This window comes from Esox lucius, chromosome 21 (assembly GCF_011004845.1).
Source record: "Esox lucius isolate fEsoLuc1 chromosome 21, fEsoLuc1.pri, whole genome shotgun sequence".
NCBI lineage: Eukaryota > Metazoa > Chordata > Actinopteri > Esociformes > Esocidae > Esox > Esox lucius.
This window is the reverse complement of record NC_047589.1, coordinates 6,095,731-6,111,814: the sequence shown is the minus strand read 5'-3', so window position 1 is coordinate 6,111,814 and position 16,084 is coordinate 6,095,731. Positions and strand designations below refer to the sequence as shown.

The following is a 16,084-nucleotide window of genomic DNA, read 5'->3' as shown; positions in this document are numbered from 1 at the left end:
TGATAGAAGAGCAACTTTGACTGAAGTAACCACTTGTTACAACCGAGGTATGCAGCAAAGCATTTGTGAAGCCACAACACGCACAACCTTGAGGCGGATGGGCTACAACAGCAGAAGACCCCACCAGGTACCACTCATCTCCACTACAAATAGGTGGAAAGGAAATTCAACGTCTCCCAGGCCCCTCTAGCCAGTTTCCACTCCTCCAGTGCTAACTTGACCACCAGTAGCTCTCGGTCACCCACGTCATAGTTCCTCTCCACAGCAGAGATATTGTTGGAATATGAGGTACAGGGATGTAGCCGAGGGGGGTTTCAGTGGTGCTGGGAGAGTACCGCCCCAACCCCAACCTCGGAATCAAAGAACCATCGCTTCTACATTTAGCTCCTCCATCCATACGCCCTCCGGAGGAATGTGGTATCCAAGGAAGGAAACGGTGGTGGTGTGTGTTGTATGTAAATCAAGATGTCATCTATATATACTACTACGTACCTCTCCAACATATCCTGGAACACTTCATTGAGAAAAGCCTGGAACACCGCCAGCTCATTGGCTAGCCTGTAAGGCATCACAGGTATTCGTAGTGGCCCGACGCCGTGCTGAATGCCGTTTTCCACTCGTCTCCATCCGAGTTACACATGAGATTGTATGTGCTCCAGAGGTGAAGACGTTCTATGGTCAACGGAAAGAGGGACATGGGATTGCGGTACTTCACAGTAATGGAGTTCAGTCCTCTCTAGTCTATACAAGGCCTCAGCCCCCCGTCCTTCTTCTTCACAAAATAGAAGCTGGCTGAAGCATGGGAAGAGTAGTGACGAATGTACCCCTGCTCTCCCAGGGAGACACCTGGCCTTTTTGTTGGAGAACACCCTGTTCAGGTTCACGTACTAAGGTGGGATGTTCCCTGGGAGGGCGCCCACAGGTCTCTCAACCAACGTAGCTCCACATGTGACGGCCAGGCAAGCTTTCCAGTACCTCACCAACCATCCAAGAACCTTCCGCTTACTCCAGGTGATGGTGGGGTTGTGCTTTTGAAGCCACGGAAGGCCCAGGATGACAAGATGTATGGAGGACAACAGCACCAGTAGTTCCAGTCTCTCTCGATGGCAGCCGTTGATGGTAAGAGTGACAGGGCGGGTCACGTGGGTTATGGAGCCGGACCCCACAGGACGACCACCCAGTGCTTGTATGGGAATCGAGGACCTCAAACGGCGCAACAGCAACGATAGGGCAGTAACCAGAGACTGGTCGATTAAGCTCCCTGCAGCTCTGGAGTCAAAAGGGGATGTTATGGGGTGAGAGAAAGAAACCATCAGACAGAACAATTGGGTATTAGAACAGGCTGGCTATGTCGCTTAAATGCAAGGCAAGCACGGTTCCAAGTTGCTCAGTCTGGGTACTCACCCCTTTCCTGCTCTGTGTCTGGGCCAAGGAGCCCCCCTTCTCCATGCCCTCTCTCCCTGCAGAACAGACACAGCCCCTGACTACTCCAGCGTTCTCTCTCCTCTGACGGGTCTGGTGATTCCCAGCTCCATAGGCTCTGGTTCCACCAAAAGGGGTCGCTCGCCGCCATCCCTGCCCTCTGCCGGATGGTCGAATACGGAACAAAACTGGGCCATGAACCGGGAAACACCCTCAAATCCCTGGAACCACTGTCCCAAGGTGCCGTAGCCCATTCAAGGGTGCGCCCAGTGAGAAGGGAGATTATCACGGTCTCCTTCTCATAGTCGGATATCGGCTGGTCCCCGAAATACAACTCACATTGGAGAAGGAACCCACAGATTACAGTCGTACTTCTCTGGCAAAGATCTCCAGAGTTTCCTTTCCTGAGCACGACTAGAATCCACACGAGTGACCAGAGGAGGCACCGCTGCATTGATGCAGTAATCCGTGCAAAAGGAGCCCAGACCAAGTATTGAGTGTCTAAATGAACATACTTAGGAAACCTTTGCAGGTGTTTTGAGTTAATTAGCTGATTTGAGCTATACTCAGGTCGGCATTACTGTAGTGTAAATGTTTTATTCAAATATTTTGAGATACTGGAATTTTGATTTCCATGCGCTGTAAGCTGTTATCATCAAGATTGGAACAAAAAATGCTTGAAATGTTTCACTTGATGTGTAATGAATCTAGAATATATGAAGGTGTCACTTTTTGATTTGAATCAAGGAAAACAATATCTTTTCCACAATATTCTAATTATTTGAGATGTGACTGTATATGTCATCCAAGGCCCAGAATTCTGTCTCTGTGTCTGCAGGAGTCTGAATATACTGACATTTACATTCTGAAAATAGAATGAACACAGTCACATGAAAGACATTTAAAATCATGTGTTCTATAGAACTGAATAAAAAGAATGTTAATATATAAATTCCTTTGTGTAGAAGTAACTACTTGAAAACAGAAAGCAAGTGTCCAGATGAAGATGGCTATGAAGGTCTTGGGTGTGAATATGAGGATGAATGAAATTACATGTTTTGTTCAATAAAAAAATAGACATTGGCTCCTTAATAACATGACATATTTGAATATGAATGTTATTCAGTGTGTTTATTTTGACTGGAATGTACTTTTATTTTAATGATAATAAGAACTTCTAATGTCTAAAACTTTGTATTAGTTGTATGAACACATACTGGACTGAGTTGGACACAAGTAAAATAACAACCATTTATTGTGAATTAATGAGATTAGGAAGGCATTGGATCTCACTGACATGGCATGACAATTAAACAATTCATCACAGACTCACAAGGTGAACATTTAGTTACCATACCAACCAGCCCTGTCTATGGAAATCTCAGTTTTACTCCCACGGCTGCCAGACTAGCTGTTGAACACTGTTTGATATAACCTGGACTGGTCTAGATGTGAGTGCCTGGTTTTAACATACATGGTGGTTTTAATGAGGGAAACATACCAGATATGCCACTAAAATGGGTATTATATTTCTTGTAGATAGTGTATGTACAAAGCATGTTTCTCATGTTTCAGCCCAGCATCAGGTTTGATTCATGTTAAGTAACCTGTTTATGAAGTGAGTTAATCTAATGTTGGATAATCAGAAACTATATAGGGAGATGTGGATTTGATTTGCATGGCTGATGGTATTGCACAATGTGGTGGAACTTTGAACATGAGAACAAAAGTATGACATTTTGTTGTTATAAACACTGCTCTATTAATGTATACTTAAGGGGGAGTAGCCAACTCTATGGGGCCATAAAACCAGCTTGTTATATCTAGATACTTTAAACAACTTGAGTTTCAGCTTTCCTGTTTGGCTGTTATCTTTTTTTTTCCCATGCACGAAAATAATTAAAGAACTCTATTGAACTTCAGACTCAAGACCATTAATTTCTAGAACAACACATTTTCACTTTCCGATCATGTGTAATTTAACAAACCATGATAGTGATGATTGTTAAAATGAAGATAATTATGAGGTAAAATATCTAGATGAATATGGTGCTGAAGGTCATTGTTTTGGAGATTCCTGACAGGTGACAGGTCAGATAGTTTCAGAGGATGTATCATCACCTCAGCATTCTAAGTTATGTAGCAGACAATCTTATCTACAAACTGCAACACTTATTACGACTGTCAGCATGAGTGTATCTACTTGTGGGAATGAACCCCTCCAACACTGGTGTTGCAAGTGGCATTATTTACCAACTCTAGTGTGTTTCAAAACATGAAATACCTTCATGGGTGCAATTCTACAACATGTAACAAGTCACAATCATCATGTGTGATTATAATGATGATGGAGAACATGTGATATGAACGACCCTTTCTAATCTTATTTAAAGTAGACTTCCTCTACTGACCAGTGTTCCATGTCACTGTCTTTTCCCCCTCAACACCTGCAGTAGGTCCCAGCTGTAACAGTTCAGTCACTGTGCAGTCTGACTGAGGGAGGTTTTTGTACGGCTCTGTATCACTGTGTGAACACATGTATACTGTTGGGATAGTGGTAACTCTGACAGTAGTAATCTCCTGCATCTTCAGTCTGGACTCCACTGATGGTCAGGGTGAAGTCACTCCCAGATCCACTACCACTATATCTAGATGGAATCCCAGACTGAAGTATATTAGCAGAGTAAATTAGGAGTTTAGGAGCTCCTCCAGGTTTCTGTTGGTACCAGGCTAGACACTGACGGTCATATGATGACTGACCATTCCAACAAGTACCAACCACATTACTGCTGGTTCTACATTTCAGAGACACTGTCTGTCCTGGGAGAACAGCTTCAACTGCAGGAGTCTGAGTCACAGTGACCTGACCTCGGGATTCTGTAACAGAGAGGAAAACAACAAATGATTGTACATCAACATTATTGTACTCAACAGTCTTTCAGTCAACTCAAATTGCTTACTTTTCATTAGATAAAGATGAAACCAAATGTTCTTTACCTTTGAAGCAGAGGACAAGTGTCCAGATGAAGAAGACCATACAAGTCATGGCTGTTGTGTGTTCAGTAGTAATGAAGAACAGCTCTCAGTCGTGAAGTTTTAAACACTATATGATGAAATGGGCAGATGGATTATGCAAATTATTATTTTGAATCTATTGAGGGGCAGGCTTCAATTATTTGAATATATTTTAAGTCGCTTGCGTTAGCTTGTATACAAACAGCACCTTCTGACGATCATAAAGCATACATTCGTGCTCATAAGTTTGCATACCCTGGCAGAAATTGTGGCATTGATATTGATAATATTATTGATCATACAGAAAAACTGTCTTTTATTTAAGGATAGTGATCATATGAAGCCATTGATTATCAAATAGTTGTGATAATCAAAATGAATGCAGCATGTTATCAGAAAATATTGGCAGACAATTTGCATTCTTCTGCACGAAAGCTGCTCATGGGACACTCTTGGACTTCTCCTGATCTTAATATCATCGAGCCACTCTGGGAAGATCTCAAAAGTGCAGTTCATGCAAGATGAACAACGACTTCGCATGACCTGGAGGCATTGCAAGAGTAAAACATGTCACCAGGCAATGACATTTACCTTGCAGCTTAGAAAGGCTAATGTGTAAAGACTATAGGGATTACAATGGTGTACATTGATGATGTATTTATGATGTATTGAACCGTAATACATCATTTGTTTTATAAATATGATATAAAAATGTTATTCTGTCAACATAGTATGAGGATGTTCTTGGGTTTTTGTTCTTGGCTACCGATCTCATGCCATCTGGTGGCTGGTTGGTGTCATTAGATGCAGACAGAATTGATTTAATGTCTTTATAATTCTGTTTTGTTTCTAGGTAGAAGAACCATATTTTTTTGGGGTGCCTATATTTTTTACCTTGTATTATTTGTTTTATTCGTTAGTTTCAATCCAATTCAATGTAATATGACAGTAAAGGCATGGAACTATCAGGGAATACCATTAAAACAAAACTTTAACCATAACGAATGGCAGAAATGTTTTCTCAACAGATGAGTTTTCTAAATGGTGAGCCAGAAGTCTGTTTTTATGTATTATTATAGTAGCTGAGGGTGTTGTGTATACAGGGATATACTTAATGATATCTGTTAAAGAAATGAATCTAGAACCCAAAATGTTCAAGTAGTGAAATACATCCGAAATCCCTTTGGGCCCTGAAGGGTTTAAGAACTAAGGGTTTGCAGACTTTTGAACAGGGGTTAGTACATGTTTTCTTTGTTGCCATGTTTTGTTTTTTTGATTGTGCCATTCTGTTAGGACCTACAGTTGAATGTGAATCCCATAAAAGACATGCGTTTTGCCTGCTAACTCATGTTTTCTTTACAAATGGTACATACAGCTCCGGAAAAGGTGCAGTGGTCTCTTAATATTTTCCGGAGCTGTATATTACCAATTGTCACAGGGTAGCCGGTGACAGTCTCATGTGCCGGTATTCATGTTTTCCCGTGCCTTTATGTTTCCCAGCCTTCACGAACACATCCGACCTTTTATTGTCTTTGATTACTCACACCTGATTCCCCTTGTGTCATTGTGTTTGAATAAAGGAGCCCTCTAACTGTCCTGTGGTATTGTTTGTTGTTACATGTCCCTGGTGAGTCCGTATGTGTATCGCTGTTATCCGTCAGCGCTTTTGATTCATGTCAGTGTATGTATTCGTATTCGGTGTTCCTTTCATTAAACGAGCTATCGAATGCAAGCAAGCCTGTGCCTGGTTCCTCTACACTTCCACCATTGTGATGTAGGAGAAAAAAAAAATTAACATTGAAAATTGATTTTTAACATTGTGTACTGTTTTAACAATTGTCTTACCAGTTACAAAACTGTAGTTACTCCACCTGACCAATAGGTGCTGCTGCGGAGATGCTTTATGGAGGCAACGGTCCTGAGTTTGCGCAGAAATATATATGTGCTCAGAACGAATGCACTAAAATTTGTGCTGCTTCTCTTCTGCTTCCACAGACTTAATTGCCTGTCTGGCACTTGCTACTGGCCCAGGTAACCCCTAGGCCTGGGGCCGGTAACAATTGGGGGCCCGTCCGGGATTAAGCTCCAGTTCCAGTCGTCTGAAGGTGTCAACCGCAGCAGTGTTATCTTGTATCCTGAACTTCAGGGAAGTCTGCAAGGACAGTTGAAGATGGATCAGAGTCGCCGGAGTATTCCAACCTTAGTGAAGCAGAACTTTATGACCTTGTCATCAACTTTGTCAAGAGTGACAAGATTAAGAAGTTGGAAGATGAAGGCATGTCCTGTGAGTCAAGCAACTTGGTGAGTACAATAAGATAGATTACCCAAGACACACAATGTATTAGATTATGTTAGGCTCTGTCATATAGTTTCTGAGTGTCTTACTTCCAATTGAGTCCTTTCATTATGATAGATTTCAGTTCATAATGTCCTAATATGTAACCAATTTTCTATGTGATTTGGCTATGACATGTTGTGGCTGTTTCTTATGGCCTATTCATCCCCATATTTCTCCCTAAATCCCCAACAGTGATTCAGGAGGTCCCTCTGGCTCTGGACCCCCACTGTGATGCCATCATCTGACTGGCCATTTCAGAGATTTCCCAGAAGTCGATAAGTCTCCCCCTTCTTTCTCCTATTCCCTTCTACTCTTTTCCTTTCTACTCCTGCCAACTGTTTGCTTACTATTTATGTGTGTAAGGAGGCATAGATACCAGATATGATCTAACATCATATGTGGTTATCTAACATATGATGTTAGATCACCACATATGATGCAAACACCACACGTTAGATCATTGGATCCTGTCACGTCCTGGCTGTGCTCCTAGCCATCTCTGCGCTGGGCTTGGGGCATAGCCAGGACAGGACAGGAGGTGGCCTCTGGCCACGTCACTGGTTGCTGCCTTTGTTTTTTGTTTTGTTTTGTTTTGTTCGAGTCCTTTTTTAATTTCATTAAACATGGATTATACCTCTAATCTGCGCCTGTGTCCTTCTCATCCCACGACCTTGACAGATCCGCCTTCTTGTCGTACCTCCTGTTAGTACCTTTATGAAGGGAAGCAAATTTTCCATCATGTATACAATTTCTGGGAGTGTGCAACCCTTATTTTAATCACCTTTGCACTGTTGTATGTTCTGGGTAGGTATGAACTTGAAAATTCATAATGTTTTGAATTTTCAAATGTATCTTTCATTTTGCAAGATTTTGAAATGTGGCTACCTATAACTGCATGGAGGAGGACACACAATTTTCAGGAATTGTGACTTGCTTGATTAAAATATGAAAATGACTTGACTTGACTTTGACTTGAGAACAAGTTACTTGAGACTTGACTTGACTTGAAGTGGAAGACTCTACAATGACTTGAACTTATAATAAACAAACAGCAATACAATTATTTTATATGTTGTGACATCAGCACCACTAATCAGCGTATGTGCCTTTAACGCTGCACAATTCAAACCGCGCCAAACATGGCAGACAGTAACGTTAGTCGAGCTCCACATATAGTATCGTTTGGATACAAGGACTTTGAACTGGACCGTGTGAATAAAAAAATATTTGCCAGATGCAAAATATGCAACAACGTCAAATTTCATTCGTTATTTTAAGAACCACAAGGAAAGGTAAGAAAGTAATCTCTTTATATTCAGTTTCACTAAGATCTATAACGATTAAGTTACTAATGTAATGAATTAATCTTTTGTTTGTCATAATTTGGCCTTGGTTGCATATTATGTTTGTTTTTTTCTTGTTAGAAATGTGACCATTATCATTACTGAATACGTCTGGTAAATAGATGTAAGGGAATTTGACTGCAGTGGCAAATTTTAATGTTGATGGGCATCTTAAAATGAGCGGGCATGTATATTATTACACGTAGGCTATAATGTCTGTATTAAATGTGGGCATTTTCAAGTGTTTGTGGACTGCGTGTGGAAACTTAAAAGCATTGTGCTTACACCATAACTGTTAACTTTACTGCATGAAAGGCTAACATGGAGGCGCCGATGTGATTACTAGCACCTAAACATTTCGAAGTTTTTTTTTTACTCATACAGACAAGAATAATTACAGCGTAATTACATATTAGGCAGTTTTTCAGTCACAATAATTCGTTTATAAGGTTGTTATTATTAGCCCTTATTACATGGATTGGCTGAATTCCAGTGCAGAATGCGTGTTATTTCTTGATAACAGACCGTTGCCATGAAAAACAGCGCGTTGCTATGGACGCAGCAGGATTCTAACCAGAGACGGAACGGACTATTTTCTTTAGAGGAAGCAATACAATCGTTTTTTGAAATCAATAAATTCCTATTGAAATCAATATTTTGTGTCAAATTATAGATTTATTTGGTAGGTAGCCATGTAATAAGCGGGATAAGGTATAGCGAGGCGGTTGTTATAGCGAATACAACCACTTCAGGCTGATTCAAGATCCCTCCGCTTCGTCCACCCAAAAAATTGTACCGCGGAGGAGAACAATATTTGATTTTGAAATCGAGCTTCGCACCAAGCGCACATGAGAAACAGAGGACAGTGTGTGTGTATGTTCCAAGCGTGCCGCACAAGCCCTGAAAAGTGAAGCCAAAACGTCTCGATCGCCCCCTGGTGAGTGGTCCCAGTATAGGTCATAAACCCCGCCCTCCCCATGTTATTCAATGGGACGCGAGACCAACTAAACAATTAAATTACCCTTCAAATATATTTTTTCCGAAGCTGGTTTCTGTCATTTACTGTAGTTTGTATCACGCTAATGTAAATTCAAGAGTTTGTTTTTAAAATAAGTTTGTTTTTAGTTAGTTGTTTAATGCTCTAAAAACGGTGGTGTGACGTCGTGATTCACAGCTGTGATTGACAGCTATCTGAGCCGAGGAGCCACTGAATCTTCGGAGGACTGAGGAGATTGGAGCTTTACATTTAATCTCTAAATTTCTATAATTGATATAATTTCACACGGACATAATGGGCTGTTCTGCAGTACATTGTGCTAACCGATCTGGCATTTCCAATCGATCTTTGAATTTTTTTCGGTAAGTTAAATTTATAAGCTATTTAATTAGTAAATAAATGTAATGGGCTAGCTAACGTTAGCTAAAAGACAACAAGCCTCGTTAATAGCTAGCAGGTGATCGTTAGCTAGAAGTTACCAATTATTTTTGTATTAGGCCTATTCTAAATTAAGGTTAAACATGATGTAAGTTAGGCTATAACATATCGTCTAGGTTTAACAAGCAAAGGTTGTACTGTACTTGGACTTGCGATTGATTACGGTATGCGCATTCTGCAAGGGAGAGTGAGGGCGGGGCACAGGGGTGGGGCCGTTGATTTCGCGGCTTTACGGCTTTACTTCCTTCTCGCTACTGCGCATAACTACTGCGCAGAACTGGTCCCAAGATCGCTATCTGCGCAGACGCAAGTCCAAGATGTCAGCGCCGTATCAGGACACTGGTGGCTTCATTTTTCACCAATGGAAAAGAGCGAAAGGGCGTCGTCCATTATTTATACAGTCTATGGTATGTTCATCTCTTTAGTACTGTGACTTGACTTGACTTGAAACTTATAAGAACTCGACTTGACTTGCTTAGGGTGAACCCTTGACTTGACTTGCTTGATTTATCTGAACTGTGACTTGAGACTTGACTCGAGACTTGATGGTTAAGACTTGAGACTTGCTTGGACTTGACCATGTGTGACTTGTCCCCATCTCTGCTCCTAACCATTAGCGTTGTGCTCGAACACGCCAACCCACCTCAACCGTAATTTCAACAGCCCCTTCCCCAGCAACATTACATTGTTCCTCGGCCAATGGTGAACTACCAACAGCAACCAATAGAGTATTTCCGAAATCCAAGACCTCCTCCGAGATAGTGAATACAAAATCAGCAGTATCCTGTTCAGCAATACAGAGGTAGGGGTAATAGGGTCCAAAGGGGAAGAGGGAGGTCCTACCCCATGTACCTAACAGGCCCCGGCCCAACCTGACCTGGTCATCAATGTGGTAACATTGACCATTGGGTCAGAGAGTTCCCTGAAAGGAAGTTATGTTGAAACAATGGATAATGTCTCTTTTGGGTATTGGAGGAGAAAAGTATTATACTATTATTACCTGAATGTGAAACAAAGTTATAATTGAAGATTTTCTGAAGGAATTAGAAGTGGTGTCAAAAGTGGTGCACTATATAGCAGTATGGGGTTGCTTTCCAATTCCAATTGGAGAACTCAGTGTACACGAAATTCCTCCCCTGGACAATTGAGACCATCTAAATTATGAAACGCGAGTTGATGGTACATGCTACATTCATGATGACATTTGCAGAACGGTTATTCTACAAGTGTTGCGTTCATAATGACAATTGTTTTTTTCCCAATTTAGGCTAAATATCCTATACTGGTCTCTATAAGAGAAAATCTTTCAGTTCTCTGAATGAACAAGCATGGTAATGGTGGGCTGCATCCCAACCCACACAGAAAATAAATATATTTTTGCAATGCAGAATGCATATGGAATGTGATAAATATATGGCGAATGCATTTAACTATATTCAAAATGCGTCTTTCAGGAAGGAATAGCAACCTTTTTTGTATTTTACCTTTTATTCTGAGATGTACTTAAAAATGTATACATACATTTACATTTCAGGTTATTCCCAGAGGCATCAGGTTTTAGTGGATTGGTCCTGGTGTTCCCTTTTTTTTCTGACACTTTATTACAAGTCAACAATAGGAACATTTTCAAATTTTCAAAACAAATTTTAAAAACAAAAAAAAGCCCACTTGTCCTCACACAGTGAATATACAAACAACACTTTCAAAATGTTCATCATCAGTTCTAGAAGTATTAATTATATTTTCTTAAATAAAATATTTGGCCCATTTTTTTATTTTAAGTATTTCCCAAATATGTTTTAAACAATAATAAAATATTTAAGGTGTATTTGTTTTTAGGTGGTGACAGTATACTAGATCCCTCTCACCATTGGTTTGTTGATCTGCTTTATTTTAATGCTTCTACTGTCACGTTATGGTGAGGATCAGCGCCACTGTCCCGTACACCTCCAGTTCCTGTAACTCCACAAACACATCCCGGACATGTTTTGTGTCACATGCCTTCAGTCATTTACACCAGGTCCCAATCATTCCATTAGTATGTGTATTAATCTACGATAAAATTCTGGTTTATGAATATAGGTTTAAAGTAATTAGAAAGTATACAGATTAAAATGATTCTCCCTTTGTTAAACATTTTTTAAATCCTCTCCTATGTTCTACTTATCACCAAAGTTTTTAAAAGTTATTTCCATGAACAGCCCATACAATTCTTTTAATAAATCTCAAATGAAACACCATCTGTAGTATCCACACAGACCTCCTGATATACACCCACACCTACACTGACCACGTACAAAACAGACTAATAATATCCAAGACTAAGTTTTAATAGAAGACCCTATGTTTGACTAGTTTCTCCTTTTCACCAGGGCACATGGCGCCAACACGCCAGACTGGTTATGAGTATAGGAGAGGTAAGCAATATTAATGTTCAAGAGCTTCCTCCTAGAGAACAGTTTCTTATGGTGGTTTTATGGCACAGGCAGAGGCCTGTTTCTCTTACTGCTTAAACGAGCCAAGGCCCTGCTCAGCCTACATTCCATTCATCACTGCCCCTGAACTGTGAGGTCCTCGCGTTGTTCTGGCTCCAGCCCCTCCCTGTCGCGCTCCTCACCTGCCACCGTTACGCTCTCACATCCCGATACACATGAACGCACCCAGCAATCCAGATCCCAATCACCGGAATACTAAACACCTGCGCCTTGTTTGCCTCTCTATTTAGCCGGTGTGACAGAACGTAAAGTCAGATGTTTATTCTAAGGTGTTGTCCTTCATAGCTCAAATGCAGACACAGCTCTTGTTGTCTTCATTCTACCTGCTTTATCAGCCAGGTCAGGATAATCTGTGTTTTCTCCTTTGTAAATGCCAAGATGACCAGTTTTATCTAAGGGCTCTTTAGCTGAAGGCCGGGTCGGAGATGACAAAAACAAATCAGGCAGGAACAATATATCTAAACAGCCATTGTCTTGCTTCTCACTGGTATCTTCCCAAATCCAATGTCCAGTTGAATGTCTAGTGGTAGCTTCATAAATTTAAACGTAGCGGTTAGCATAGTCTCTTCCTCAACCCCGGGTCTGTAGTCTTCTTTGGTCTCAGTCGCTGCAAACACTGGAGATTACGGATCTGGTGTGTACTTCACCACGTTCACAACGAAAAGGTCTATAGAGCGAAACCAATCGGGGGCTATCTCGGCCACCAGCGGGGTTGGTTACGTCGATTGTAGGGAAATTTTCTCCAACGATGCAGTGTCGCCGGGCGGGACGGGACCACGCAAACCTCCAAGGAGTCCCAGCAATCGGCCTGTCGGAACACTCCGGGAGGGTGGGGGCGGTCAGAGGGACGATCCATCCCACCTGAGCAAGAGGAACTACACAGAGATTAATCAAATGCACAACGAAACAAACCCATTTTTATTATTACATCTCATTACACGTGAGCGTGCCCCTCAAGCCAGAACCACTGAAACTTAATGTGCCCTAACACATATCGTGCCCTTACCTACGGAGTTCAAAATTTAAGCCCGGGTACCTGTACTGATGAATCCCAAAAATCATTTAAGCCGGGCGCCCTGACTCCCACCCTTTTTTCAGCCAGTCCACGAGTGGGGGAGGATTTGGGCACGGGGACCCAGTCACCGGCCGTGCACGGATAACCCGCTAAGATACGATTACAAGACACCAGAATAAGTAACCAAGGACGAGCTCCCAAAGTGTGATGGCAATTTTATCGATCAGAACTCTTAAAGGAGGAAGTACAGAGACAAAATTCTCTTGCCATAATTTAACAGTTTATTTATTATTTGCAAGTAGAGAGAGACGCGTCAAATGCTTACAAACATAATCATCCAAGGAGTCTCTAAAGCATTTGGAAAGACATTTGATACTTATAGAGGAATGGGTGGAGACATGTTCCTTATCCTTCCTACCTTCTGTTGTGTATCTTCCTATATCCTGTCCTAAAACCCATTGTTATGTATCTACCCCCATCCTGCTATAGGTTTATGTTCACCTCAGCACCTCATACTTCCTTTCTCACAACACAATCAACATTCCTTTTCTTATCTAAACATGGGGACTCAAAACCTTAATCAATAAGAATGCATCAGTTCAAGACATTTCCATAACAGTTGGCACATCAATCACTCGTGCAAGAAAGGCCGAGAGCCTACAGCCATGAGGTGGATGGAGAGGTCCACGTTGGAACAAAGGATCTAAATGTTGAAGAGGACCTGCTTTTTGACTACGGGGTGAACAAGACATCCTTTTCTGGTGAAGGGTTGGACCTTCACTGGCTGTTGTAAATTGCTACAATTGCTGCAAGGTCTATTTCACCTGCAGCTCAATGCAGCTTTTGTATATTTAGAAATGTCATACATTTTATTGTTTTTGTTGTCATTGCTGAGTCAGATAAACTTTACATGAAGAGAGTGGCCTGTAAGGAATACTGTTTATTTCTGTTATCATGACAGGCTCAACATATTTAATGATTATATCAAGATAAAGGAAAATACCATACTGTTTTTTTTATGAAGTGTTCAGGTTTGGGTTAGGATTAACCCTAAATCTTACCCTAACCTCCATTCCACATTCAGCATATTAACTCTAACCCTAAACCTTACACATTGGGTTGCCTGGGAGGCTTAGTGTTAGGATTCACCTTTCAAGACAAATGACCCTGCCTTTCCTAAAAATATGTGTTAGTGTAATAGTGTGGTGCAATAAAATGTCAATGACATGAAGAGAGTGGGCTTCTCTGTAATTTTGTTCTTTTCAGTTATCACGATAATCTCACATTTTATTATAATATCAATTTAAAGGTAAGTCTTTTTGTGGTACATTAAACAGAACACTTTTTTGTTATGATATGCAAGGTGCAAAAACGACATGCAATATCCCCTCTGTTACTCAGGGGACCATCAGTTTCATGTCTGTGTGATTTTGCTTCAAAAAATGACTGTAGAATGAATTGTCTCTATCTGCCATAGGAAATCCATTGCCTAAAGCTCTGATTTTACCACAATGGCAATGTAGTTTATAATTGGAACAGCAATACACTGTGTGCACAATTATTAGGCAAGTGAGTATTTTGACCATATCAATTTTATGCATATTTTCCAACTCCAAGCTTTATAAAGCTGAATGCTTATTGGATTTAAGCATATCTGATGATGTGTATTTGTGTAATGAGGGAGGGTTTGGCCTAAGGAGATCAACACCCTATATCAAGGTGTGCATAATTATTAGGCAGCTTCTTTTCCTCAGGCAAAATGGGCCAAACAATGTAATTAACTGAAAAGTCTTTTTTTTTTAAAGTCTTTCAGAGGGATGCAGCTAGTGGTGGACTAATGAGGCTTTCTGAAGCATTGGAGGCTTTCATCAAAATGGTTCGAAAACCGGTTCGATTTCTCAAGGCTTTGAAACTCACTACATAGTGGTGTCACCTGTTGGTTAAGAATAAATATCCAATGCTGAATGATCATAAAGACGTCTTTTCCACTTCATCCAAATGGTAAACTCTGTAGTGCTGTGGTTAGGCATGTGCTTTCCAAAGGGGAATTGTAATGCCCGGTTCGTATCTTGTATTTTTCTTGCCTTCCCAACAAGCATTTTTCAACTCTGCATCCGTTGTAATTTTTTGTATGGCAAGAGTGTCATAAGATACACAAACTAAAACAAATTATTATACAATACAATAAACAGTATCGTTTGCACTCAAAAATGTAAGCATTATCTGGATTAGATCTCGCACCATACCAGCTAAGAAATTGGAAGTCAGCTACCCTAACTGCTTCGCCAGTGGTGGACTTGAAAAGATAACAACTTTTTGAAAAAAAATGACTAAGGTGACCAGTAGAGGTTGCTGTTCAAAAGTCTCAGGCATCGAACTGTACCAAACAACCATAGAAGCCTGCATTTTACAAAGAGGCTTTGGAAAAAGCATGTGATCAGTCGTAAATCACGTGGTATTACATCGATGCAAGTCTCGGCCCTTTCGTATGGATTAGAATGGGTTGACATTTTAAAGCAAGCCTTGATCGGAGAATTTAGTTCAAGCTTCTGATCAAAATTATTTAAAAACATTTGCATCCTTGGTATTATTGGGTAGTCATGGGAAATGAAGGCTTTCTGAAATACTCAAGACTTTTGTCAAATGTGTGGAAAAACGGTTAATTCTCTCTAGGCATTTTAAACTGCACAGTGGTGTCTGCTGATCAGGAATAAATATCACGTTTAATGTTAACATTGATGTCTTTTCCGTAGTATGCTACATGACTTTGTGACACGGTGGTTAGGTGTGTGCTTTCTGAAGGGAAATTGAAATGCTCTGTTCATATCCGATGTTCTTCTTGCCTTTCCAGATAGCATTTTTCAGCTATGAATCCATTCTAATGTTTTGCATTATTAAGGGAAGATTGTCATAAGTTATGACAATCTTGAAATGAAATTATTTATTCAAAGAACAATATAACGTTTTTAAAATAAATTACTAAATTAAGTGACCAGTGGAGGTTGTTTTCTTCAAATGCAT

General features: G+C 40.6%; 1 protein-coding gene and 5 gene segments (V, D, J or C); 3 read left to right on the top strand and 3 right to left on the bottom strand.

The window, feature by feature from the left end:
* The window catches only part of LOC105008451, a 966,635-nt gene that overhangs the window by 219,407 nt on the left and 731,144 nt on the right, over positions 1–16,084 (bottom strand).
* The window catches only part of LOC106024145, a 458,405-nt gene that overhangs the window by 36,605 nt on the left and 405,716 nt on the right, over positions 1–16,084 (bottom strand).
* The window catches only part of LOC117593618, a 530,161-nt gene that overhangs the window by 141,146 nt on the left and 372,931 nt on the right, over positions 1–16,084 (top strand).
* The window catches only part of LOC105009329 (Ig kappa chain V-III region MOPC 63), a 784,483-nt gene that overhangs the window by 491,892 nt on the left and 276,507 nt on the right, over positions 1–16,084 (bottom strand). Inside the window, exons 1-2 of one of the 6 annotated variants that reach the window (XM_034289341.1) lie at positions 4,420–4,497; positions 3,957–4,299 (exon numbers count right to left, since the gene is read on the bottom strand). The exons of the other annotated variants lie outside the window; for them this stretch is intronic. Coding sequence (XP_034145232.1) covers positions 3,957–4,299; positions 4,420–4,468 — 392 coding nt within the window. The 5' untranslated portion in view covers positions 4,469–4,497. Of the gene's footprint in view, positions 1–3,956; positions 4,300–4,419; positions 4,498–16,084 lie in introns of those variants that run through there. 6 annotated transcript variants of the gene reach the window in all.
* The window catches only part of LOC114829915, a 587,221-nt gene that overhangs the window by 356,168 nt on the left and 214,969 nt on the right, over positions 1–16,084 (top strand).
* The window catches only part of LOC114829916, a 334,989-nt gene that overhangs the window by 278,630 nt on the left and 40,275 nt on the right, over positions 1–16,084 (top strand).